General features: G+C 33.0%; 2 protein-coding genes across 5 annotated transcripts; one reads left to right on the top strand and one right to left on the bottom strand.

The window, feature by feature from the left end:
* Positions 1–2,052: 2,052 nt before the first annotated feature.
* On the top strand, positions 2,053–8,137 carry LOC117926881 (serine/threonine-protein kinase SRK2A). Its single transcript, XM_034846177.1, has 9 exons — positions 2,053–2,593; positions 2,898–2,972; positions 3,542–3,643; positions 3,933–3,986; positions 4,095–4,187; positions 4,290–4,382; positions 5,257–5,361; positions 5,453–5,551; positions 7,480–8,137. The coding sequence occupies exons 1-9, from the start codon at positions 2,474–2,476 to the stop codon at positions 7,813–7,815; spliced, it is 1,077 nt and encodes a 358-aa protein (XP_034702068.1). The 5' UTR covers positions 2,053–2,473; the 3' UTR covers positions 7,816–8,137.
* Positions 8,138–12,411: 4,274 nt separating this feature from the next.
* On the bottom strand, positions 12,412–24,171 carry LOC117926142 (thiamine biosynthetic bifunctional enzyme TH1, chloroplastic-like). Of its 4 annotated transcripts, XM_034845220.1 has the most exons (12): positions 24,088–24,106; positions 23,168–23,231; positions 22,610–22,740; positions 21,631–21,945; positions 21,226–21,300; positions 18,440–18,515; positions 18,279–18,354; positions 18,041–18,175; positions 16,516–16,580; positions 16,250–16,377; positions 14,170–14,426; positions 12,412–13,068 (listed from the first exon to the last, which is right to left on the bottom strand). In XM_034845220.1, the coding sequence occupies exons 3-12, from the start codon at positions 22,646–22,648 to the stop codon at positions 12,537–12,539; spliced, it is 1,698 nt and encodes a 565-aa protein (XP_034701111.1). In that variant the 5' UTR covers positions 22,649–22,740; positions 23,168–23,231; positions 24,088–24,106; the 3' UTR covers positions 12,412–12,536. The 4 variants fall into 4 exon arrangements, with proteins under 4 accessions (XP_034701111.1, XP_034701110.1, XP_034701113.1 ...); XM_034845219.1 differs by lacking the exon at positions 23,168–23,231 and having other exon boundaries at positions 24,088–24,171; XM_034845222.1 differs by lacking the exon at positions 23,168–23,231 and having other exon boundaries at positions 21,631–21,928; positions 24,088–24,171.
* Positions 24,172–26,896: the final 2,725 nt, after the last annotated feature.

Genomic DNA, 26,896 nt, shown 5'->3' with positions numbered 1-26,896 from the left:
AAAACTCTATTAAAAGCAATATTTTCCTAATTTTTACATTTTTTTTTAAAGTTAAGTTATTTAAATAAAATTAACCAACCCGAAATATAAATTCTTATTAAGATTAAACAATGGTTTTTGGTCTTTTCAAAAATCAAACCAAACATAACCTAAATAAAGGATTTAAGTAGAAATTATGATAATGTTACTCCTTGAAAAATTATGATTCAATTTATAAAAGATGTTGTTTCATATTTTAATGAAACCTTTTTTTTTTTTTTTCCAATTTTATCTAAAATTCAGGTATTTACAACAAAGAAAAAAAAAACATGAATTTAGTGTTCAGAAATAATAAATCTATGGAAGATGGGATAGTTTTTAATAATTTAATCATTTATTATCAAACAAATAATTTATGAAATTTCAAAATTTATACTAATTTTTTTAGACCTAAAACAACTTTCCTTTATAAATTTTATAAAAATTTCTTCAGAAACAACATTTTTTTTTTTTGCAAATTTATTGTTGAAATCTTTTTAAAATTCAAAATTAAATACAATTAAAACCTACTATTAAATTAAAGAAAATAGTTTTTAACTTTCCAAAAAAGGAATTCAAATAAAATTTAAAGTAAACCAATGTTTGGTAAACTTAATAATTAATAATTTAATTTTAAATTAAATTAAATTTAAATTTTATTAGTTAATATTTACTTTAATATTAAAATTGTGTAATGAAATTAACTTAAAACATATTTTAAATCATCAAATTAATATATTTATTCTTATAAATTATAATTAAGGTGATTAAGGTCGTCAAATAATAAAAGAGATTTCAAAGATAATTAAGATAAATAAAAATAAAAATATAAAATAAAGATGTGGACTTGAAAATAAGTTAATTTTTTTTATTTATTACTTAAAATTATTTTTTATTTTAAGTCATCAAGTTATTTTAACAGATATGATTAATTTATTTAATGACTTTAATTAAAATTTTAAATTGATTTGTAAAACACACGAGTGTAAATAAATAAAAACTTTAGAAAAATTATAATTTAATCCATTATTAATAATATAAGTGAAAAAGTTAGAATTTTGCAAAACAATAAAAATAAATTAATAATGGAATATGATATATTCCTTAATGGAAAAGGATCAATTATTTTGTTTCCTCTTTATTCTTCTTCAAACATAATCAATTTTCTCAAAATTTTCCTAGAAAAAGACTTATTATCACAATTTAATAAAATCAATTATTTTTTATAATTTTCTTCAATTTATTTATTTTTTGGCATTGGATAAATTAAAATAAACAAGTCAACAACTTTTTCTTTGTCATTAAATTCAAAATTATTATCATTATTTTTTATAAATTGTGAACAATACAATGTTTTCAGAATCGGATATTAAATTTAAAAAGTTATCAATTCATGGTTCATGGGTCAAATTGGTAGTTCGAACTGATCACATTATAAATATATATTATTATAAGAAATTAAAAAAATATATATAATTAAAAATTTTAATAATATTTCATTTTTATATTTATATATCAAATTAAATTGTAAAGATAAATATAAATGTATTAATATACTAAATTTTATTAAATAAAATAGGTATAATATTTAAATATGAAGGTGAAAAGAAAATTATAATTATATATCTATGTATTTTGTTATTTAAAAATTTTAAAAATTATTATATTAATTTCATATTTATTATTAATAATTATATATATATATATATATATATATATAGAATAAATGTAGATATAAACATTTATATTTATATATAAATTTAAATTATTTTATATTTGTTTCTTCTTGGGGAAGAAAGAAACTTTTTATATTCAACAAAACAGTGTCATTTTCATGGGATAAAAAAAATAAAAAATTAAAATGATTGAACCGTCCGGTTCGCTTGTTCGATCGAACCAGAATAATGTCGGCCAGCGGTCGGACCGGTCGAGATCGAGTCCGGAATTTAAAACCATTTACGCTCTAAATATACAGAAATTACAGTGTGATTCTTTCTCCACTTTCTCTCTCTAGAAAATTACAGTGAGATTCTCTTTCTATAAAGTTTGTAGTGAGACATATTCCTTGTCTCCTCACAAGCCCATTTCTGATACTTTGCCCTAAGGCTTCTGCATCTTCTCACTACAAAACCCTACTCATTTTCTTCAAAAATCACACCCTTCCACTCCCAATCGTATTTCTTTCTCCGCTTTTTCTCTCTCTAGAAACTGTAAAGTTTTCACCTTTCAATATCCAGAACATGAAGCCCTAATTTTCCAAGCATCCATTGCCACCTTTTCTTGAAAATCCAATCTTTGTGTGTGTGTGTGTGTGTTTTTTTTTTTATATACCTAGATTTAAGGTTTGGGGAGTGGGGAGATTTCACGCCCTGTTGCTTGGGCCTCAAGGCATGAATTGAAGTTGAATAGTTGAAGATTTGCAGGTGTTCAGAGATTAAGAAAAAGAGGAAAAAAAATGGAGAAGTATGAGCTTGTGAAGGATATAGGATCTGGGAATTTTGGTGTGGCTAGGCTTATGAGGAACAAGGAAACCAAAGAGCTTGTTGCCATGAAGTACATTGAAAGAGGTCAAAAGGTCTGCAAACCCAACATTTTTTTACTTGAATGATTCATATATGTGTGTGTGTATGGATTGTGTTGTAGTTATGTGAAATTAAAAATTGAATTCATGGGTATTAGAGCTGAATTATAACTAATGAACATATACATGTCTGTGTAGGGATAGAGTTGTAGATTTGTGAAATTGAAGATTGAATTCAAGGATATTAGAGCTGAAATATGATTGAATCAGAACATATGTGTGGATAGGGTTGTAGCTATATGAAATTGAAGATTGAATCCATGGAGTTTGAGCTGAATTCTAATGTTTTTGGGTGCAGATTGATGAGAATGTGGCCAGGGAGATCATAAATCACCGTTCCCTTCGGCATCCAAACATAATTCGATTCAAGGAGGTAGCATATGGTTGTTTGTGATTTTGGGTTTCTGAGATTGAATTTTAGTTTGCATAATCTTTTGAGACTTTTTCTAAATTAAAATAGGGAGAAGGGGCCAGTTGCTAGCTGGTGCTCAACTAGTTTGAGCACAAGACTCTTATCCCTGCACCTTTGCCTTGCTCTTGTATTCATTACGCTTTTGCACTCACTATGAATTTGGTGAATAGATAGCTCAATTTCTGAAATCTAATGTTGTTATTATGCTCAAGAAAGAGTATGCTAATCAGTTATGAATTAGACATTTAGCATCATGTATTAGGTGTTCTTTGAGGATGGTACATTGGAAGGAATGGAATTTCAGTCTTTGAAATGAGGAAGAGGGGGATGTCCTATGACTAATGTCTCTGGGAGATAGGTGTAAGAGGTATTCATGGGGGTGAAGTATGTAGGCCTCGATTTTACACTCTCTCGAGAAAGTTGATATCAAGTGTCATGATGCATCCTGTTGCCATACATGATGTTTATTTAGATACCATTTGACAGCTTAGTTTTGGCTTGAAATTATAATTTTTTATTTACAATCACAGGTGGTTTTGACTCCCACACATCTTGCTATTGTCATGGAGTACGCTGCAGGAGGGGAGCTCTTTGAGCGAATCTGCAATGCTGGGAGGTTTAGCGAAGATGAGGTTTGAAGCAGTTGTTAACTACGTGGGGACCTCCAGCTTCAAACTCCGGGTTCCCTAATCAGTGATTTTGTGCTAAAGCTTGGTTTGGTTGGGGAGAAAATGTTGGAAAAGAATTTGAATATAAAATTCTCATTAAGAACAGCTCTACTCAACAAAAGAGCCGAGAAAAGAAAAAGAATTTGTTTTCTTTCTTTTTTTATTCTTTTCCTCTGTTTTTCATCAATCATGTAGAGGCTAAAGTATTTGTTAAGTTTCCTCTATTCATGTTCCTTTTCTTCTTTATTTTCAGGCTAGGTATTTTTTTCAGCAGCTTATCTCCGGGGTCAGCTATTGCCATTCCATGGTAGAATAAGTTAAACAATGTCAAATATAATGAGTTCATAATTGATCAAGAATCTGCTTCCATTTATCAAATTAAACCTTTTTTTTTTGTTATCTTCCTGGTCTGCAGCAAATATGCCATAGGGATTTGAAGCTGGAAAATACCTTGTTGGATGGAAGCCCTGCGCCACGCCTGAAAATCTGTGACTTTGGCTACTCTAAGGTCTGCATTATAAATGTTTATTACCAATATGAAGAGATTTATTGTAATTCTAATCTGCATCCTGGAAATTTGTGGACTTGGTGTCTTCTCTTATCTGTGTAGTCATCTTTGCTGCATTCAAGACCCAAATCAACAGTTGGAACTCCAGCTTATATTGCACCAGAGGTTCTTTCTCGAAGAGAATATGATGGCAAGGTATCTCATTCTTTCTATTGAACATGTGTATAGTGTGTCCTGACTAATGGTTATGAATTGGAGTTGCTAGGTAATTGTTATTCATTATTGTTTTTTTTTCTTTTTTACCAGTGTAATTGTTATTTGTTATTGTATGAACCTATGAGTAATATTTGGTGATTGGGATCTTTATAATTGAATATGTTGATTTCTAGCTATTACTTTCTCTAACTTTAGATGCAATAGGGAACTAAGAGCATTCATACAGGTGTTATCAAACCCACATATGGTACTTTCATTATTGATACAATAAATTTTTTTAATCAAAGCAAGATGGCACTTTTATTTTGAGAATCAAGGTGTATGAGTATACTGAAAAGTTTCAACCAAAATTTTCCTGGTTATTTTATTTTATTTTTTTATTTCAGTTCTCTATGGTATAAATTGTAATCTTTTCTTCTGCTGATGTATATAAGTTTTTGCATGTGAATTGAATTTCAGAATTTTCTATATTTAGTTCATATTCATTTTAACTTTAGCAAATTTTCCAACAATTTTCACAAAATTGACATGATTTAGTGGTCATCTAACCTGACCCAGTTTTCATAAGGTTATAACATGCTTTGGCATGAATTTCTCACAACTTTCCCCTCTATTTGCAATGTGGGCCTGGCCTAGAGTGGTGGTGATTTCATCAGAACTATCCTAAGCCTGTGACAATGATGCTGCCTAACCAAGTTTATATTCTTTGATTATTCTACTAAAATCATTCAAAACCAACCCATGTCTTTTGTCTTGTTCCTCCTGGTCACAGAACAACAGCAGACTCAGGAGCCATGTCTTGACTGTTTATGACTTTTGATGATCTTTCTTGATTTTGGCTTGCTTTTTTTAGTTGGCAGATGTGTGGTCCTGTGGAGTAACTCTTTATGTTATGCTGGTGGGAGCGTACCCTTTTGAGGACCAAGAAGACCCGAAGAATTTTAGGAAAACCATCAGTGTAAGTTTACCTTCTTTTCAGTTGCCTAGTTATTTTTGAGTTTCAATATTTTTTGTCATCTATAATTTCTTATAATGTTGCACTTTTACAGCGTATAATGGCTGTTCAATACAAGATTCCCGATTATGTTCACATATCTCAAGATTGTAGGCATCTCCTTGCTCGCATATTTGTGGCAAATCCATCCAGGGTATGTATTATTTCCAAATTACTGGAATTTGTTTGTAGAATTACAATCAGCTTATATCATGAAGATGTGAGAAACATAAACTAACATATCTATTGTTATTACATCAGTTATGCACCGATAAATTATAGGTTTTGAGAGACATTTTCTTTTCCTGTATTGTTCTTGTTCTAGAACAAAAGGAATACAAGTCTCATGATTGTATCTACTGATTTTATTTCTATACAGTCTGCACAAAAGCTTTTGAGAAATTGCCCACCTACGTTAGCTAAACCTGTTGTTACAAATCACAATTTTTTTGTAACCATTTTCTAATTTTATTGGTATTCAGGGTTTTGATTCTTCACCTGAAACTGGGATAATATTTTTTTTTTAAAATGTGTGTTTTTTTTTTTTTTTCTTTTGTTTGGGTATTTGCTTTTGGAAAGCATAAGTGCTGATTGTGAGAAGCAGGCAGTTGATGGATCATATACATTGGCTCTGGTGTTCATTAGAAAAGGAGATGATGTATGCAAATGATAGAATTGTCTGATCATAGTGGAAGAAGTTCTTTTAGAATATGTCCCATAGCTTTAAGGAATTTGGGGCTTGCAAACAAAGAGCATTGGTTCCATTTAATTTTTTGCTGTTTGTCTTTTTTTGGCTTACCCCTTAACCCTAAACCGTGATAGGTGCCCAGGGCAGTGTGTAATAATGGCTTAAGCTAGTGTTTAGTTAGGTTATTCTATTTTCTACCTTCTATATAGAGATTGGCCAAATTGATTCATGTGAGGATGGGTCAAATCAGAATTTACATAAAAGAGTCAAGTTAGCTGAGTCCATTTGTTGGTTCAGTTGTTTAAGTTGGGAGAAGGAAACATGTCACAATTAGCTTTGCCATCTATGCTGTAACATTCTCATTCCATTTCTGTATTGTGTAATTGTTTCAGTATTTTGAGGCATCATCTTGCTTTTGATGAATTTAAACTGAAGTAAATAGAAGTGTTAAGGATAGAGGATTGTGTAATGGCTCAGGTTAGGCTGAGTGACAATGACAAGATACTGCTGCAGCTTGAGAGTGAACCCAACAAATTTGATAAGTAGCATCTGAGGATTCTCAAAGTTAGTTGCCTCTCAGGATAGTACCAAAAAAGATGGAGCAGAAAAAGAAAGTAGGGAAGAAAAGGAGGCTAATCTCACAAGAAAAAGTAGGCACTTCATGTTTAAAACACGCAGGCCACTGAATTTTGTTGATTCTGTTTTGAAATTATCCCCAAATTAAGTTGCAGTACTGGTTGGTGGCATATCACATTTAACGTATAAAATGCATTGCAATTTTTTGACAACTACGATTATAAGATGCATGATATTTTTCCTTATTCAAGGATTGTATTCATTAATTTAGTTTTCTTTTGTTTTTCCTAAGAAAAAGCATAAAAGTAGGCAACACTCTTATCAGGACAAGGGTTAATGGACAATCTTCCCAACCAGTCTTCTCTTACGCTTAAAGGTAGATAGGGAAGTTCTATCTTGGTATTTGGGACTTTCACCTAACCTGGCTGAAATTTTTGTGGCTTGATTAGGTTCTAATTTCATGCCTAATTTTGATTCAAGTGCTAGCATCCTGGGTCACATCCCACTCAATATGTAGGATAAGCTGAGAGCTCGATTTGGGCCTTTCTATAACTTTTCATGTTCTTTGTGAGAAAGCTTTGGTCTTTCTGTTTGGTAGAAATGTTGGCTGAATGAACATAGGATATGAATTCTGAGTAAAAACAGGATATAGAACTTCGAGGCATATATCCATGTTCTGAATTACATATTTGCTCTAGTCCGAGTCTTACCACCCATTTTTTTTATCGTTCAGTGTTCTATTTTCACTATCATTCTCCTTCATCACTTTGAACTGCTTTATCAGGAAATTGCAGTTCTAAGTCATTCTTATTTTGCAGAGGGTCACTATCAAAGACATCAAGAATCACCCATGGTTTCTAAAGAACTTGCCCCGGGAACTCACAGAAGCAGCTCAAGCTCTCTATTACAGGAGAGAAAACCCTACCTTTTCCCTTCAAAGTATAGAGGACATCATGAAAATTGTGGATGAGGCCAAAACCCCTCCTCCAGTTTCCCGGTCAATTGGAGGCTTTGGCTGGGGAGGCAAAGAAGAAGAAGAAGAAGAAAAGGAAGAAGAAAAGGAAGAAGAGGTGGAGACCGAGGAAGAAGAAGAGGACGAGTATGAGAAGCAAGTCAAAGAAGCCCATGCAAGTGGAGAAGTTCATGTCAGTTAAGGATTGACTTACCCCTTTCAGTAAGTAGAGACATGAGCTTAAATTTTGAAATTTCAACAACTTTTGGGAGTGCTTTCATGTTTGTTTAAAGTGTCACTTTATAACTTAGGACATGGGGTGAATAAAATGTTTGTAAATTATTGTTTAATTGGCAAGAGGTCTGTGAATTTCAATTGTATGTGAACATTAGAGTGTTTTGCTACCGTGATCTTTGAAGTTTTAGGATTTGAAAATGGCTGTTGGGAGTGAATTGGTCTGGTTTTCCTTCTAAGGGTAGGGATTTAACCTTTATTAATAAAGGGTTTCGTGTGTTCTTTGGTCATGGTGGTATGTATGGATTTCAGCCCCTTCATAGGGGCCATATTAATAAATATCTATTAGTTACATTCTTGTTTGTTCCAGGTTGGTATCGTATATTCTCTGAGTATGTAGGCAGAAAAGTATATCGATGCTTGATGAATTCAAGTCCAGTTCATCATCGTTGTCGCAATCTTTGAAAAGTTAATATAGCTTTTCTGAGCTGTGGATGTGCCTCGTTTGGTTACGAAGAAAGTAAAAGAAGAAAGCCAGGGGAAAAGCTCTGGTTTCCCATTTTTTAGGCAACTGGTGTTAGAAGTGCCACAAAAAGGGATGTGATTCCTTCTAAAAAGTGATGGGGTTGCTGTATATTTCCTTCTATTGCGCCTTATCTTCCCTATACAATTTTCTCCCAAGCCCCAGACCCAGAAGAAAGGATTGCTTTATGACACTCGGCTTTTCTTTTTGGGTGTTGTGTTGGTTATTTTATTCATCTTTGATATTAGTCACAACTACATTCCCCATTACTTTTGATAAAGTGAATAGGAAGGCACTAGGGCAAGTTGTTAAAGGTCATTGCCTTTTTTCTCTTTCCATTTTCTAACTGCCAAACAAGGACTCATTTCTCACAGAAGTATTGTCTATATAACCACCCAGAAATTCATTATCCTTGAATTTGAATCTTAAAATTTTCACGCCATGCAATGTGGAAATTTGGGGTGATGGATGGGTTTGATTGATGGCAACGTGTATATATACCCAACCCACTGCCAGCCATGAATTGTCACATCTCCCTCACCGTCCCTCCAAAAGTGAAAAAGAGAAGAAAAAATCATGCTTTACTCAATTGGATTTCCCCCAGCCAATCAAGTAAAGAAATCAAACAAGCATGTAACGAGGTTAGATCCACTGAATCCAACTGTAATGTCAAATTAATGATACAGGAATTGAAGATGAAGACATTGTAATAGGCCTGTTTTTCTGAAGTATGATGTTGACTGGCATGCAAAAGCAAAATCAGTGCTTTATGGGCAATTGGGTGGTGACACGGCATAGTCCAAAACCCATGCCTGAAAAGCTCTGCTGGGCAAATCTGGTACTCTCCTCTACTACTGGCCAAAAACCAAAAGCCAGAAACAATGACCTTCACAGGTCGACTAGATTTTCATAATGAGAATATGGAATATGCTGGTATACTACCACATTTAAGAGTTGTGGATGAAACCCGGATTGCTTATCAGAAATATCCGATTAGGCCAAGGGGGGCCATGGTGCCTTCTTTGGCATGTCAATTTGTGCTTACGTTTCATTCAATTACAGGAAGGACAAGAACATAATAATCATGGAGGTGCAACTAAGGATGAAAACATCAGTTTTGGTAAAAATATTAGTAATTCGATTTTACGGATATATAGAGAAATGTCGGTAGATATTTTGACACAAAATAGAGGTGAGGTAAAAATTGATCGAAACTTATGGAAGTGTTGAAAAAAAACTCTAAAAAATGATTTAAGAAGTAATAATAGTCATTTCGAAGTTGTTTTGTTGAAGAAATTGAAATATGTATGATATAATTTGTTATATTTGATAATAATATTGTGTTTGACAATAATATTGTATGTGTCGATAAAAAATATGAATTTTATAAGTGTATATTCATTATTAAACTACATTAAATATTTGAATTTATTAAATGTCAATAATTTGTATGTATTACATTGTAATAGTCTTTTAGCACTAAAAAGGAGATTGATGTGGTTCAAAGAACTTGTTTGATCAAGGAATCTCATCTCATTAGAGGCAATATTGATACCAAGTCATGGAGATAAAATGATGAATGAAATTATTGTTTGAATTAATCGTCTAAAATAAAACTTATAATTTACCTTATTTCCCAATTGACCAAGGGCTTTGGTCATCGAGTTTAATTTGGTAGAAGACTTATGGACATGTTGAAGTAGCTTGGGATTACTACCAACTCCAACCTTGTATTGAAATGTTTGATTTAGGAAGTATGTTCCAACAATTAAGTAGAGTAAGTATTTTGTAATAGAAAATATTATTCAAAACTAACAACTAACGAAGATGGATAGTATACTTACTTGTTGTATGAAGTAGAAGTTTGAGTGTTTTCTCTTAATGACCTTTGATTATTTGAAACATCTAATCTTTAGCATAGATGCAAATAAGGTTCTCTTTCATCACTTGCATTAACTTGTATCTAAAGGGCATTATGAGAACAACTTTTAAATCGATGAGTTGAAGAATTGCATACAATGACTTATTTAATGAAACTACTTTTGTCAATTTGTCTTAATAAAATGGTCGAACATCAATGTCTCTACTTCTTATCCGATTTTTGTGCGACTTAGCTTTTATTTGCTTATTCATCACTCATAAACAATTTCTTCCAACCGACCTTTTTTTAGAAGATTGTTAAGAGCAATGTAATTGGTTGCAAATCTAGTAGCTTCAAGCTAAATTATGTCGTCAACACAGATCTTTCTCATCTTTGCAAGTAATCAACTATGGTTGTAAATGAAGTAAGTTATCTTTCAAGCATTGACTATCACCTTGGCAATACTGGGTCTTTTATTGATGTCTTTAAGCATTAATTCAATGTAATGTGCCACATATAGAGTCCAATACATATTATACCTTTTTATCAACAACTTCCTAGCTTTCATAAACGCTAACCCACTATTCATAACAAGTTAGACCACATTTTCTTACTCAACAACATTGATGACACTCTTCAGGAATCCATATATGTATTTGTGATTCTTGATATTGTTAGATGCATCTATAGATTTGAAGAAGATTGTGGTGTCTTTTGAATAAGTAATGAAATTAATTATACTTAATTTCGTCAACCTTATCCATTCATGGAACATTATTGTGCATCCATTTGTTTCCTTTTCTCTTTGTAGGTTGAAATAAACTTGCATATTCTTGTACTCCATCTCCAAGTATTTATTCTTAATTTCATACGGAGATGGAGGTTTGATATACATACCTACAATTCATATGTAATAAATAGTGAAAACATGTAACAATATTGTAAACATACTCAAAGAATATACAAATATTATAGTTACCCACTTTTTGTGCATCAACTATTTTGTTCTTGAAGTGGTGAGAGCTTACTTTATGTGATGCAATACTCTTCTAAATGAAGAATTTGCTAATTAAGCATCTTATTGTTTTTTTTTATAGAACCATCCTTTAATATATCTTTGACACTCTTTTGTCTTACTACAGAAGGTTTGTACAGTGAAAAGGTAATAATCGATGATGGATCTGAATTTTGGATACTTTGTGATTTTCACATTTGTCTTGATGCATCACTAAGACCCGAAAACTCCTTTGTTTTATGCTTTGGTTCCCACAAATGTATCTTGTTGTTGTCAATCTCATTCAATTAACTTTTGAGACTTGAACTACAACTAGATAAACATTTCACTCATTAGGGTGTGTATCAACTAAGTATATACAAAAATCATCATCATCATCCTTATCTATGACATGTCTTTAACTTCCTCCCAGTATGTCACATAATTGAGCTTGAATCTCATCAATTTTTGTAACTCTCTTTGTTTTGCTTTACTTTTTTTTTTTTTTCTCATGCAAAAACTCTTTTATCTCTTGTTTTACTTTTGGGAAGCACTTTAGAACATTTTTTGGTGTTTGAGTTCGAGTTTATATTATAAATGATATTTACATCTGAGCGATACCTCCATTTTTAATCATATAACACAATAATTATGTATAACAAACTATAATTTAACTTGAATATAAAACTAATATTAAATTTAATTGTAATTGAAAGTGAACTACGCATACACAGATACGCATGAAATTCAATAAACAATTAACTATAATTTAATTTCATTACTATATTAATTTTAAAAATACTAAAATTAAAACACTAATTTAATTTACTTAAATCTATTGAAAATGTATTAATTAGGTGATTTACATCAAGTCGCATTAAAAAAAAAAGTAGAAGTACGCATATAAATGAAATTAGATATACAATAAACTATAATTTAACATAAATATAAAACTAATATTAAATTTAATTGTAATTCACTATAATTTAATTTTAATACTAAACTAATTTTAAAATTACTAAAATTAAATCACTATTTTAATTTATTTAGATTTATTGAAAATGTATTAATTAGGAGATTTAAATAAAATAAATATTTAAACTTGGTAATATATTATTAGTAATTGAAATGAAATTCAATAGACAAATACAAGTGAGTATAATTAAAATTTAATATTAAACTATTATTAAAATTAATCCAATAATTTCAATTATTTAAATTATTTAATTTCTACTATCATAATTAACAAAACAGACTCCAGAGACTTCATAATTAGTGTCATAATAAAACAGCCATGTTTCTGATCATCTTTTATTTTGCCATTGCTGCTGCCTGTGTCAGATCTCCATGCAGCTTCTGGGTCTCAGTCAAAACACATTCCCTGTCGAACAGAGCAGATACAACTGCAACACCTTTTAAATTTGGGACGCCGATTTCCATCACGGTACGAGCATTTGAAGCATTGATGCCACCAATGGCAACCACGGGTAACTTGGAAGCTAAACAAACAGTTTTCAGACCATCCAAGCCAACAGTAATGTTGTTTGCTTTTGTATTAGTTGGATATACGCCACCACAGCCAATGTAATCGGCACCATCGATCCATGCTTTCTCGGCTTGCTCTGGTGTCTTGCATGATACCCCAATAATCTTTTCGGGCCCAAGAAGTGTGCGGACGACACGAGCAGGGATATCAGACTGGCCAACATGCACACCATCAGCGTCACAGGCAAGGGCAACATCGATTCGGTCATTTATCAATAGAGGTACTCCATGGGAGTGACAAATTTCTACACATGCTTTGGCTGCTTCCAGAAAGTCTCGTGTTTCAGCATCCTTCTCCCTTCAAAGATGAGGGGAAATTGTCAAACATTAAAAAACATATATTAGATGTAAAGAAATGATTTTCCACAGGTCTATCACACGGACAAATCAAACTAGGAATGTTCAAACATGCTCATGAACTGGAAACCTCTGGATGACCTTTGCTGTGTAAAAGCTCATGACAAAAGAAATGTGGATGGATATATCTAGAAAGGATAGAAACTTTGGCAACGGATATGGACATCAACAATTATGATAAGAGAGTTGCCTATAATGCAAAGACAAACGTTATCTCTCTTAAACCATATTCACTCTGCAGGCAAAGAGTAACTATAGTTTAGATAGATTTTCCTCTTATCTAATTAAATCCCATAACCTAGCAATTTATTTCCAGGGTGAAATTACTTCTCTGAATAGTATCTTGCAGAACCGTAATCTCCTTCCACTAAGGTAGGGGCAGTAAGCTCCAACACATACACAAAATCACAAAAACCCAAAAGAGAAAAATGAAAAAGAAAACTAGACGAGTACTATTGGAACATGTCTGAAACAGGCAAATGAACTTTCGATCACAATGTGGAACATAGATACGAGGAACAGCATGACGTAGAGAAAGGCTTCTGACAGCATGATGCGAAGAAGCCAGATTCATTTTGCTCACTTCCCAATTATTCAGACCCTTGGTGGAGTTCTAAAAATCAACTGATCTTCTTTCATTTTTTTTTTTTTTAAATACAAACTAAGTAGAGTAACCAGCAGGAGAATATAGAGGTGCACACAAGTTCTCCAAAAAGATTTTTATAGAAGTTTGTAGGTAAGATACTAAATTAAAACTAAGAATGAAAACAGTTGATTGTTTTCTAAAGACTATCAGTCATCATATCGAATATGGATATAGGTTCATAAAATGTGATGTGAGCAAACCTTATAATTTATAATTTGTTTTCACTTGCTTTTCTAAATCTGTCGTTGATAACATAAGAAATAGTATAGAATATGGATATGGAAGGCTACAGGGTGAACAAAATATGACTTCAATAAACCTTCTAAATTTATAATTCACAGTGCATAAACCTTCTAAATTTATAATTCAGAATGAATGTTATCAACAGCTACAAACCTCAGCTGAACAATGGTAGCACCACCTTCTATGGCAGCTTTAACAGCTTCTGTAATGGAACGACCCCACTTCTTATTCATCCCTGAATCTGTAACAGCATACAAGAATAGGTTGGCTGGATTGAATGCCTGCTGCCTGAAGGAATTGCGGATATTACTCTTAAGCTTCAGTAGGTGGTCAAAAGGGCCTTGAAACCCATTTCCTATAGCAATGTCTTTGCTGTAATCCAAGGCAGTTTCAATATAGTGTTTAGCTATCTGCCAAAACTCAGACCAGATAAGAATCAATAAAAATACTGATGGCCCAGTTTGAAAATAAATAACCAGCTTCAGGAACATGGTTCAGAAGAATTCTAAGCCAACCAGCACTGAGCAAATGACCAGAAAAGGTCAAATATATGTCAGACTAGTGAGCTCACAAACACAGGAGTAACTAGGACAAGACATTAGGACTTAGTCCCACCAGATTCTTAATATAGAAGCCAAGATGTGAACTTGAAGTGTCCTCCCTCTTTTTAAATCAAAGAAAAAAAGTGGTACTGCATTTCTCCTTAATAATTTTAATAGTGTTCTACATATTAATGAAGGAACATATCCATTTAACTCCTGCTGATCTCCCCAAATGCCTACTACTTCGTGAGTGAGTGCTATTAATAAATTTTAGTCAACTAGACCATTCTTTGTCTTTCGTTATTGTTTGTTTCTTTGTTGTCTTTTATCCTATGGAAAGACGGAGAACAAAGACACATAAGGAATGGATTGTCTGATTTGTGCTAGATGTTTGAATTCTTTTTGTACAGATAAATGCTTGCTTTCTTAAGTTGTTTGATTTTCAGACAACTCTTGAAAAGTTCAAGGGATTTATGTTCACCATATCACTATGTCAAACCCATGTTCATCTACCAGTTTTTTCATTCTTAATGAAGTCAGAGGCATTCTTTTAGCAGTAAACTTTAATCCCTAGGCCCACGGCCTCCAGAAACCAAGAAAGCCAACTGAAAGAAATGGAAAACCAGCAGAAGTTCAAGGCATAAATTCAAATGCTTTTCCAAAATATCATGGTGGGAATCAAGAAAATTTGCCACTATATAGAAGTCTAAATTTTTCAACAGCTCTGCCCAGGCTTATGCACACTGACAAGTTTTTAGTCTTCTGGGGTCTAATCCAGGCAGTTGTGGTAAGCAACAAGCATCAGGTTCTAACATAAAGATATCTAAATTCGTGTTGCTAGTCAAAGCATGAATATTCACTCTAAGTCCATATTCTTTTTGGTCTGCCCTTTCTGCTTGTCAACATACTCCAGGACCTTAAATTTGCTCTCTCCCACTCCTTGTCAATCCCTTCATTGCTTTATATTTAATGTGAGAAATACCTCAATTTACAGTTTCTATTTTATCCCCCTTTGGAGCAACACCTACATTTTCCTGAATGCACCCATTCCATACCCTCTCTATGTTTCATCTCATCTTAGTATATCCCCATAGCTAACTAATAGGCCTATGTTATGAACATTAACATTTTTCAGCTACCCTTATAGAGTACCTGTGGTCTTAGTTCTTAAAATCCATCAGCGATTAATTGGAAAAACATGTACAGGATCATCATTAGAACCAGCACACTGGTCCTTGGAACCTAAGTCCATTTAGATGGAAGGTTGGTCACAGGTCAGCAAGATAATTCAAGTCTGAAGCTGGTGCCTTTCATCCTTGGATAGCTCTTGGGATGGAACAATGAGTTTACAGCTTTCTTTGGGCGATTTCTGAATCTCAACCAAGGGCCAATCTGATACTGGAGGAGTCTGCCCAGTATTTGGCAAATATAAAAAACTGCAGTGATCTTGTTACACTTGCCCTTTTTTTTTTTTTCCTGATAAGTATGTTACACTTGCTTGTTACACATTGTAGTCTTGGCTTGCAGTTAGTAATTATATTTGACTTATTACATATTCGATTTTTTAGTTGGTATATTACAAAAATCTCACTCTAAAACCAAAAAAAAGACATTTGATATCAAATATTCAAATTCCACAGCAAAAGACTAAGTTCTTTGGACACCAGAAACATAAGCATACAAAAAATTACCTTGACAGCTGATAGTATTTGAGAACCCTTTGCTAGCTCAGCTGCTATACAAGAAGCCAAAGTGCAACCAGTTCCATGGGTATTCCGAGTTTTTATGCGTGATGAGCGCAGCTCATAGAAATCATCACCTAAAAGATCATTTCATGACACCAAGTAAGTGACTGGTAAAACCAACACCCAATGTGTAAACATGCACACCCCTCTAAGTATGGGATGCAGGGACACTGTTCTTGCTCAAGGATTCCAGAATAGACATTAAAGCATACCATCAAAGAAAATATCAACAGCATCCAATGAAGAAGGGAGATCACCACCTTTAACAAGTACATTTCTGAAAAGCAAATCAACAGTTTCTTTCAGCAGAACACTTTTTCCAAATTCCTCTTCAATAAATGAATAGCATTTGCATTAAGAAAGGCCTCAAGTGCACATTGAAAATACAAAGAAAAACAAGTACGTAAAAAAGCAGTACAGAACTCATGGACAAATATGTAAAGGCAAAAGGATCCAGAAATACCTCATAAAATCTAAATGTAATTTATCCTTGAAGACCAAAAAATAGTAATTCTAGAGGAAATTCCTAGTCCACTCCAAAGCTCTAGTTGGAGATTCCTAATTAATGTTCAATTGTCACGTTTTGTCATAAATAGCAGTGCAAGTAGATTAATATGGCTGAAATTCCTAGTCCACTTCAAAGCTCTAGTTGGAGAATTTGAAATGTGTAAAACCTCAATCTGAAGCATAAAATAAAAAATGCTACTGACATCTGATGGAATCCGGTGTCAAGCTTCCACTCCATTGTTATGATTCAGACCATTAAGCATTCACTCATCTGTATGGTCAAAAAATTCCTTCAAGCACAGGATATATTGTATTGTTTATATATCACGTACAGAGAAAGATGTGATATATGTTGTAATGTCAATGCGGTATATGTTGCCCTAATTTTTATAGATGAGCGAATTCAAAAATCCTTAACCCAACTATTTTGATTCAGCTATGAGAACAACATTCATGCTTTTTTGAATAATTAGATAATTCTAGGTAGGCTTTTTTTTTTTTTAAAAAAAAATATATTAATGCATGACTTGTTTTCCTGCAGTTCTGGTGATTGATTGATATAGCTCGTTTATGTAATATTTAGTTCCTTCATGATTAACACTCTCCCAATGTCAAGCCTCGTGGAGTTAAATAAACTTGTTACCTAATTTTCAAGCTTCATTTACAACATGTTTATAGATTGTTTCTAGTTGTTTTTTCATAATCCTGTTCTTATAACATTTTCAAAGGGTTGCACTAAAAGAGTTGACTGTTTCACCAATTTCCCAATCTTCTTTGCAATGTGGAACATCCAGAGACACATCCTATGATAAACATTTGAACTAGATAGCACAGGCCCTTGTTCTAACTAGGCAGAAATTTGCTACTTATGCAACAAGACTCTACTTAGCAAAACAACATGAAATGAATCCAAAAGAAACACACATCTAGTAAATTTAAGCACAAATCTAGATATGAACATTGAGGAAAGATCATGTGTTTACTCCCTGAGCTGTGAAGTAAATTTCTCTCTAACCCCCAAATTTCTCAATGTTACATTTCTAGTCAGGAAAAACACAAACCCATAAGAGGGCAATCGGACCCTTCTGAAAGTTCATAGGGGTCAAAGCACCTCAAACCTCAAAAATCAATTTGTATCTTCTATGCTTAATATGGCAGTTATTGAATGGACAATAGTTTGTTTAGACGACTTAGAAAAGAATCAAAGTGACATATTTCCCAAGAACTAACCGGGGGCCCATATCATGTATCAATTTTGCAGCAGTACACATATCAGAAACAGTCTCCAGTTGTAGACCACCAAGTAAAGCAGATGCCTCTTTCAAATTTGGGGTTACAATGTCAGCCATGGGAAGAAGTTCCTCCCTGTAATCAGAAACCATTAAAATATAATTGCATGGGACACTAGAAGGTTAAAGGACTCAAATCATCAAATTATTACTTAAATGTGCACATAGAACTGACATACCGAAATGCAGCAAGAATGGAAGGACCAGCCAGTACATCTCCACTTGTAGACACCATGACAGGATCGACCACTAAAGCTGACTTCAATTCATTGACTATGTCAACTTAAAGGCCACTGAAAGTACAACCTGAAAAACAGTCTTTTGTAATGATACTGCATACCTTGAACTGGGAACTCCTTGAGACTGTGATGAAGAACCTTGACTATGCCAATAGTAGGAAGCATGCCTGTTTTCACCTAAGAAATTTCATTACCAAAAATTAAAATTAGTATATTATTAAATAATCTTCACAAAATCGAATTTAACAAGAGCCAAAATGAAAGTACTAAAAAGAAACAAAGTAACTAATCAGTAGTGTATTAAATCCAATGTATCATTCAGCCTAAAAGCAAAAAAAACACCAAAAAAAGAACAAAACAAAACAAAAGGAACTTTCCCTGAAACATTACCCATATTTGATTTCCATGACATTAAGTAATAAATGCAATGTATTATATATGAAAACACAATCTAAGGATGAGAAGTCCTTCCAAAATACAAAGGATCTTCTCCCACATCTTCAAAAAAAAGTGATGCATCAACAAATTCATTCTAGTCTACTGGGTCCAAGTATTAGTCTTTCCACTTTATTGATTTTTTCTCTCCTCCACTAACAGTTCTGCCACTTTAAACCCTATAAATCAAAACCATGAGTTTCAGCATAGGGATGTTTTCCCAACCCCATCGCCAAGAGTTCACTTGGATGGAAACCTCCATAAAAATTTTAAAATAAAAAGGGCTTGCTGCAACCTACCCCAATTGAATGACTGGTAAAGGTAATCTAATAATCTGGTAATCTCACCATCGTAGGTAATATTTCATCCTTGAAAGAATTTTGAAGATGTCCCAAATTATGCCAACTACTGTTATAAACTGAACAGAGGGTTATTTCATCAATCATAAGTAATCTTTTATCGTTGCATGGAATTTTAAAGATGTTCCAAATTATACCTACTACTTCAGAACCAAGAATAACCTGATGATATCACCCAATAGTTGAACTGTTCATAGGCATTCCCAATGTTGAGAAAAAAATTACAGAATAACTTGCAAAATTCTGGAACTACTCCAAATAAATCCCTGATAAGAAAAAATGCTTCCTTTTTGGATAACTGGATAATTTGCATTGCTTTTCCCTGCTCAAATTAATTCTTGAACTTTTGAAACTTATTCACATTAGTTTTGCAATTAATTCTTGAATTCTGAATTATTCAAGGCAAGGATAATTGCTTAGCCTGAAATTTTTTCACCAGAACAGCCATATTTCCACAACTGGGATACATCTTGAAAACAACACCCTCCACCACAACCCCACCATGAAGAAAACTAATCTCCATATAAAAAATTCACACCATCACACTAAATTTAAGATGGTAGCATCATCAAAATTCTTTTACTTTAAGATCATTCCATGAAAACCAAGGATTACTCGAAATACTACGCCCGACCAAATTAGTTGACTGACAATAAAAATATTACCAGCTTGAATTTGATACTGGAGACACTCTAATAAGTTACACATAAGAGTGGACTTCCATAAGAATCATTGGCTCTTATATACTTGGAAGGAAAGAAGGATCACTACTTCAGAATTAGTACTACTCTCTAGACATAGGAGCACAATCCAAGTCCAAAATTCTCAAATGTTCAAAGAGAGTTCCTAGCTTCTTCCAAAGAGCCTAATGATGTTAAAATTATGTACAAAAAATTTCAAAAGAATCAAAAGATTGAAAACAATGAAAACACAAATGGAAAAACTGAAACAGGTAAGACATGTGATTGTGCTACAAAAATATGATATAGGAACTAGTGTTATCAAAGGCAATTGCTTGGGTCGCCTAGGCCATCAAGTCAGGTAGGGTAGATAAAAATCGCCTCTTGAAGATCCAGACAAGGCAACTTAAAAAAGGCAACACCTAGGCAATCGCCTTGGGATAAGGCATAAGGCATAGAGGCAATTGCCTTTGACCGTGAGTTAAGATTAAACATACTTAGATTATAATTTCATTCAATCTAACATTGGATTAAACAAAGTATAAGATAAAATATTATATAATCAATCATAGAGATAATAAGATGGAGGGCTATCAATCTAGTATTGATGGAAGTGATGACAATTTTAATTTCAATGATGACTAACGATGATGATGCCTAAAGCTTCTCTAGAATTTTCAGTTTCTTATTTTGTTTTTTATTTTGCATTTTAGATGTATGAAAAATTAGAATATGCATTTAGATAGGATGAATATCTTTAAACAATATAATGTTTCTTACGATATAGGATATAATATTTAACATTTTGAATAATTATTACTATTTTGTTAATTTTACAGGACATCACCAGCGATAAAAAATTAATAGTGTTTGATTGTTGAAGACAACGTTTATATTGGTTGAGTATTGAATAGGTAAATATGTATATTTTTTATCGCCTTACTATAATCAGGCTATCGCTTCTTTTTTTCGTTTTTTGCCTTTCGCCTTAGGCTAAAAAGAGTTTTATTGCCTTGACATTGCCTTTTGTTTTTGACAACACTGATAGGAACTCAGTCCATGTCCTATTATGTTGGGCTATCAGATAACTCCATTCAACAGGATGCTGAGTATGTTATACAATTCTACAAGTGTTTCATAACAACACAAAAAATCTAAACTGTATCTTCCCATTCGACACCACAAATTTCTCTTGTTAATTATTCATTCAACTTTGCGCAAGAAAATTAATCATCTAAAAGGCTGATTTTCAGTTCTCAAAGAACCTAATGTCATTTTCTTTTCCTTTTCATCCTTCAAGACTGACAGAATCTTGGTATTATTGGAATATAAACAAGTTAGAAAACAGAGCATGTCATACAAACTAATTGGGAGTAAAGGTAATACACATAGTAACTACTAATTTTGACTTACCACATCAACACGCATGTCAGAGAGCACAGATTTCAATTGCTCTGCAACAAAATCCTCAGGCACAATGTTTACACCCTGATAAATAAAAAAAAAAAAATTTATTAAAAAATTTGAAATTATATTTTGAATAAGATTGGAAACAGTTGGATATAACTGCCAGATTTCCAGTTGAATTAAATATGATTTATGTCTGGTGACACAAATCTGAATGGATTTAAACCTCAACACAGTATCAGATTCACAATTGTCTTTTTAATTTTCCTTGGTTTTCTTAGCAACCAATGGAGCATAAAGCCACCAAAAAATAGAGATGGAATTGCGGTTTCCAGTTCCATCCCTAAGATCCAGTTGCATGAAACTAGCCAAATATAGAGTTAGCCTTGAGGAATAATATCAATATACAACCTGAACCCCAACAGTATTTTGTGCTGTAACAGCAGTAATCACTGTGGAACAGTAAACTCCACGTGCTGCACAAGCCTTAAGATCAGCTTGTATTCCAGCCCCAGCTCCTGAATCAGAGCCAGCAACAGTCAAAACATGTGGAATTTTCATCTTAGAGTCATCTTTCACTGTTGAAGCCCTATCTTCCTGCATCACTGTGAAAATCTTTGTTTGGTAGCTTCTATTGCTTCTTGAATTTGCAAAATGTAGTCTTGAAATCCTAGATTGTGCAAACCCTTGTGAAGCAACTGGGATTGGGCTGCATGGAAAAACATTCTGAGAAAATTTTCAAATCATATTCAGAATTTATTTGATGAATCAAACGGAGGAAAAAAAAAACACCTTCTTTTGGTTGCTGAGAAAATAGAGGTGAAGATAAGAAAATAACATTTTCAATAGTTTTATATTCTTTTTAGTTTCTTAATAATGAAAAACCCAATTCAACAAGGCCAAGTAGCTGGTGTAAGGTAGGGGAGCAAATCTTTGTCATTCTGACGTAACAAGTTTAAGATTCAAAATTGTGATTTTCCCTTCCTTTGTTGCATTTTATCATTAACCAAATAAAGTGTCACAAGCAAAACTCAAGAAAAAGCCTAGATAGCTAAAACCCAAGTTGGGTAGCTTGAGGTGCAAAACTCTGAGAAGATTTTCAATTCAGATTCTGGAAATGGCTTCAAACTAAAGGAGAAGTAATTACCTTCTGTTTTCTTACTAAGAAAATGAAGTAAAATAAAGGAATTTTTTTTAACTCAAACAAATAATCTAATTGAATTCAGCCTAGTTGACAAGATTTCTTTGTTTTCCTTGGGTCACAAATAATGATGAATTATTTAATATTCAAAGTTCCACTTTTCTTTTTATTTTATATTAGATTTGCTCAGCAATCAAACAGAATTGTGGCAAAAATATATACAGAGAACAATGTCAACTGTGTCCATACCTTGTTGAAGAAGGAGCTAGAAAGGATTTCTGAAGCCATGTAAAATCACACAAGCATTTGTTGACCTCAAAAGTGGCAATCTTTGAAGCTTAGATGTTTTGCTTTGATAACTCGAGTTCCCTGTGAAGATCCTGTGGTTTTGGAAGCAAACCCAAAAAATAAAAAAATAAAACAATCAACAAATTAAAGATGAAACCCAAGTAAAACAGCTATTCATTAAAAAATCGTTCTGCCCTCAACTAACAGCCATGTGCAAAAATTTTGAACCCATGTGGAAAAATTGAATTTCAATTTCTAAAACTTGGATTATGTTTGAAACCAAATCAACAAAAACCAAAATACTGAAATGACAATGTAATCCAAAACCAGATATTCCAAATGTAATTTGAAATTCAAAAGTCGGAATTCTCCAAATGGAGCTTTAATTGCTTGTCAAGAGGAGCTTGCAGTTATAATTGAAATTACAACCACACCCTCCAATAAGAACAACGAAAAAGTCTTGCACCCAGAAAAAAGAACCAAAAAAGGAGATAATAGAAGACAAACTTGCTTGCAAACCTGAACAAGAACCTCACATCCAAATTTTAGTCTAACCCAAGAAGGTAGAAATGTCAAATTTCACCTGGAAATCAGGACAACATGAAGGTTATGGATGATGACATACAATTTGTGCACTGAGCCAAGAGAAAGCACAAAATTGTCTTTCTGTGGCAAAGCATTTCCTTTTGTATTGAATCCCATAACTATCATGTTGCAAAGTTTGCGTGCATATTGTTAAACTACCAATTAACTCTAAATAAGGTTTATGTTAAACCACCAATTGAGTAGAGAGCTTAAGCAACGGCCTTAACAGGGCAACTTACATGGGAGATTTCATAACCTCCTAACAACTTAGGGTCTGATACCATCTCAATCCACCAATTGACCTAAAAGCCTAAACTATAAGGTCATGGCCAACGATGATGTATTATGTATATCAAACCGATACACTTAGTTTACAGCCTTAACGGTTTACCATTCATTACATTTTCAATGAAGTTAGTGAAGTTGCTTCAACTAGTATGATCACCAGTGAACTTCCTCATAGCATATGAATTTCCATCATTTTTAAGTACTGAGATTCTCGGAGTATGAGTTTAGCGCATGTAAAAACAGAAACGTTCATAGAATGCTGGAAAATTCCAGATGTAAAACCGCAGTAATGTAACAAGGTCTCGCCAAAACCGCTTCTAAAACCCTTTCAACTGTTTGGTTGCTGGGAAATTTAAGGAAAAAAAAAAAAAAGGAAAATTGAAAGAAAATGTACATTAACATTTTGTGTTCCTAGCTCTCTTTGAACACTAGACGCCAAAATTCAAGCCACTGAATTCACCCAAAACCCCCCAGGGTTTCGTTGCCGAGAAAAATGACGAAAAAATAATTATTTTTTTTTTTAAAAAGAAGGAGAATCCTTTGGACAAACTACAGAGAGAGCACACCTGGAGTAGCGTTTGGAGAAATTTCTTGGGATTTTCTATCGCTTTTCCCCCCTTTTTTTTTCTCCCTGGTGTAGCTCGACCTGTAGATAGGTTGTATTAGGTTATATTTGGTTTTTGGAATGAAATAAAAATATAAAGAAAAATGATTTTTTTTTATATACATATTCTGAAAAAATAAAAATAATTAAAAATAATTTAAAATTTATGAAATTTTGAATTATTTAATATTTATTTTTAAAAATGAACTATTTTCATATATAAAATTAGGAAAATTCTACGGTGCCGGGAAGGTAGCATGCCTTTTTTTTTTAGCCGTTTGATGAAAGAGATTAAATCTCAGCTATCCAAATGAAAAGGAAAAAATGAAAAAAAAAAAAAAAAAACCCGGGTACCTCCCCCTCCCGTTCTCTCCCATTCTCAACCATTTTTCCCGTTTTTTCCCTCTCTTTTCCTCCATAGCTAGCCGTCTTCTCCTCCATAGCTGGTTGTGTCCCCGTGCTGTTATTTCCACTCATCATCCTCCATAGCCGGCCGTGTAGCTGTTGTTTCCCATCCTATTCTCTCGCCCATTTCCCGTTTCCCCCCCGCTTAATTTGCTCTCTTCTCCAGTTATCCTCCACAACCGGGTTGGGTAGTTGTTTTCTCCTTCTTTTGCCGAGTTTCCCCATATTTTCCTCTTTTCTCCATACTAGGCTCTTCTCCGGGTATTTGTGTTTTCTGCTCATCTCCATCGGCTGTTATTTTCGGGTGCTTTCAGTTGTCTTCGTGCATTATTGGATGTTTTCGTGTTGTTAGGTGTTTTCGGGTGAGATATTGTAGCCGTTTCAAGTGGCATCTTTCGGAGTTTTGTCTTTTCTCCGTATCCCCCTCTGTTTATGTCCATATTTAATTTTCATATTTAGGGTTTTTTCTGGTTTTGAAGTAAAGAGTGCAATATTCCCGCTCCTCCCTCTCCTCTCCATAACCCTTGTATTTTCTTCATATTTTATATTTTGTTTAAGAGGTGTAAGAGGTGTTTTCGAGTTCTAAATTTTGTGGTTTGAAGACCCCAATTGAAGACATAGCTGGAAGAAGGAGAAAAAGACGTGTAGTATTAAGAGAAAGAAAGCTAAAAAGAACACAATTTTTTGTTAATCAAAAGACGATTGTGTCGCAATTATTTGTCGAGTTCTATATTAAGGAAAAAAATGTGAGTATTGATAATGTGTTTTATAATATTGTATCTATTATATTTCATGTTTTTTTTTAGATTTATGGATTGATCACATTAATGAAAAATAATGTAGTTAGATCCATAATTGGAGATTGAAAAAAATTTATATGCTAATTTTGTGACCATTTAAAATGTATAGAGATTTAAGGCAGATTTTGTAGTGGTGGTGAAAGTATGTTTAATTTATTATATCTGAAATCATATTATAAAAATTGACTTACATGATTTGATTTAATTTTTAGGAGTGAATGCGATGGTGTTGAAGTTGTTAGAAATCCAAAGAGGCCTATCGGAGCTTGGATACATTATTAGTAAGGGAAAATAGAAATATGTAAAAGAATATGTTTATTTATTTATTTTTTTTGTGGTTGTTATAGTTATATTTGTTTGAATTTGTTTTGTAGTAACGATCAATTAGCCATGATCAAAGAGAAGGATAAAAAAGTGAAGATAAATGATGGTCTAAGGAGTAATATTGTTGTGGCTAATATAAATACATTTTAAAAATAGAATTTAAAGTAAGTGACCAATTCATGTAGTTGAGGAAAAAATTGAGCAAGAAGTGGAATGCACTTTCAAAAGTAGAAAAAGAAGATTTCATGGCAAAGTTACAAGAAAGTTCAAAACAATATTCACTTCAAAAGGGTGTGGGTCCAAAGGTAAATTTTTTGTAATGAATATAAAATGTCATTACTTATGTATATGTTGGAAATTATATTAATGTAAACATGTTTGATGTTTGTGTATCTTTTCAGTTATATCTTTAGACTCGATGCTCACTCGAGCGAGTGATTAGCGTTATTAAAGAATTAGAACCAAAGCAAAAAACAACCATAGAAGAAATAGGATTTGGAACATTGTCACACTTGATGTTTGAGAAAGAAATAAGTTTCAAGATCCAAGCAAGAGATCAAGAAGAGGGGTAGACATCCAAGAGATGAAAAAAACAAGCTGTAAAAAATAGTAGCAACATAAGGAGACTTTGAGATGATAGTGAATAGCAAGGTATGAAGGAGGATTGATGGCTTAAATGTGAGGGTTTAAGGGTTAAGGATTGACAGAGGGGGAATAAGATGCTGACATAATTAGGATGGAAGGATGGTAGCTTTAGGGCAACCATGCTTTGATACCATGTTGAAGGCAAGAGAATTAATCTCATGTTCATGACGTTCTGAATGAGGTTATAAGGATATTTATAAGCCTATAACAATATGAAGAAAAAAGGAAATAAATCAAAATATGCCTATAATATCTTTTATAAATTTTCCTACAATCTCAATCGCATCTTACATGATCCACTCAAGTTGAAGCCCTAATAATAGGCAATTCAGGTCCTATTCTAAAATGAAAACTCAAAGCTCTTCCCTTAAAGAAGTCTATAACTTAAAAATGAAAAATGAAAGCTAAAGATAGTAATAACATGATACTAGCCTCTGTTTTTAGACCAGATGCACTGGAGCAAGGACTATGTGGTTCTGATGATTCACTTATTATAATCACAACTTCCATTACCTGCCCACTGCTTCTTTGGCTTTTTGCACGACATGCTAATCCACTTCCAACCTTTAGATGTTCCCTACAAAGAGAAGAAGAAAA

Source organism: Vitis riparia, chromosome 12 (genome assembly GCF_004353265.1).
Source record: "Vitis riparia cultivar Riparia Gloire de Montpellier isolate 1030 chromosome 12, EGFV_Vit.rip_1.0, whole genome shotgun sequence".
Lineage (NCBI taxonomy): Eukaryota > Viridiplantae > Streptophyta > Magnoliopsida > Vitales > Vitaceae > Vitis > Vitis riparia.
The sequence above is the reverse complement of the archived record's forward strand: the minus strand, read 5'-3'. Positions and strand labels throughout refer to the sequence as shown.

What these genes read in the sequence shown, in the direction of transcription:
- LOC117926881 (XM_034846177.1), top strand. Translation starts at nt 2,474, where the DNA reads ATGGAGAAGTATGAGCTTGTGAAGGATATAGGATCTGGGAATTTTGGT. An exon ending in ATTTTAGGAAAACCATCAGT is followed by an intron (nt 5,362 to 5,452) that starts GTAAGTTTACCT and finishes GCACTTTTACAG; the next exon opens with CGTATAATGGCTGTTCAATA. An exon ending in TTGTGGCAAATCCATCCAGG is followed by an intron (nt 5,552 to 7,479) that starts GTATGTATTATT and finishes CTTATTTTGCAG; the next exon opens with AGGGTCACTATCAAAGACAT.
- LOC117926142 (XM_034845219.1), bottom strand. Translation starts at nt 22,648, where the DNA reads ATGGCTTCAGAAATCCTTTCTAGCTCCTTCTTCAACAAG. An exon ending in AAAATACTGTTGGGGTTCAG is followed by an intron (nt 21,301 to 21,630) that starts GTTGTATATTGA and finishes TTTATTTATCAG; the next exon opens with GGTGTAAACATTGTGCCTGA. An exon ending in CTGACATGCGTGTTGATGTG is followed by an intron (nt 18,516 to 21,225) that starts GTAAGTCAAAAT and finishes GAAATTTCTTAG; the next exon opens with GTGAAAACAGGCATGCTTCC.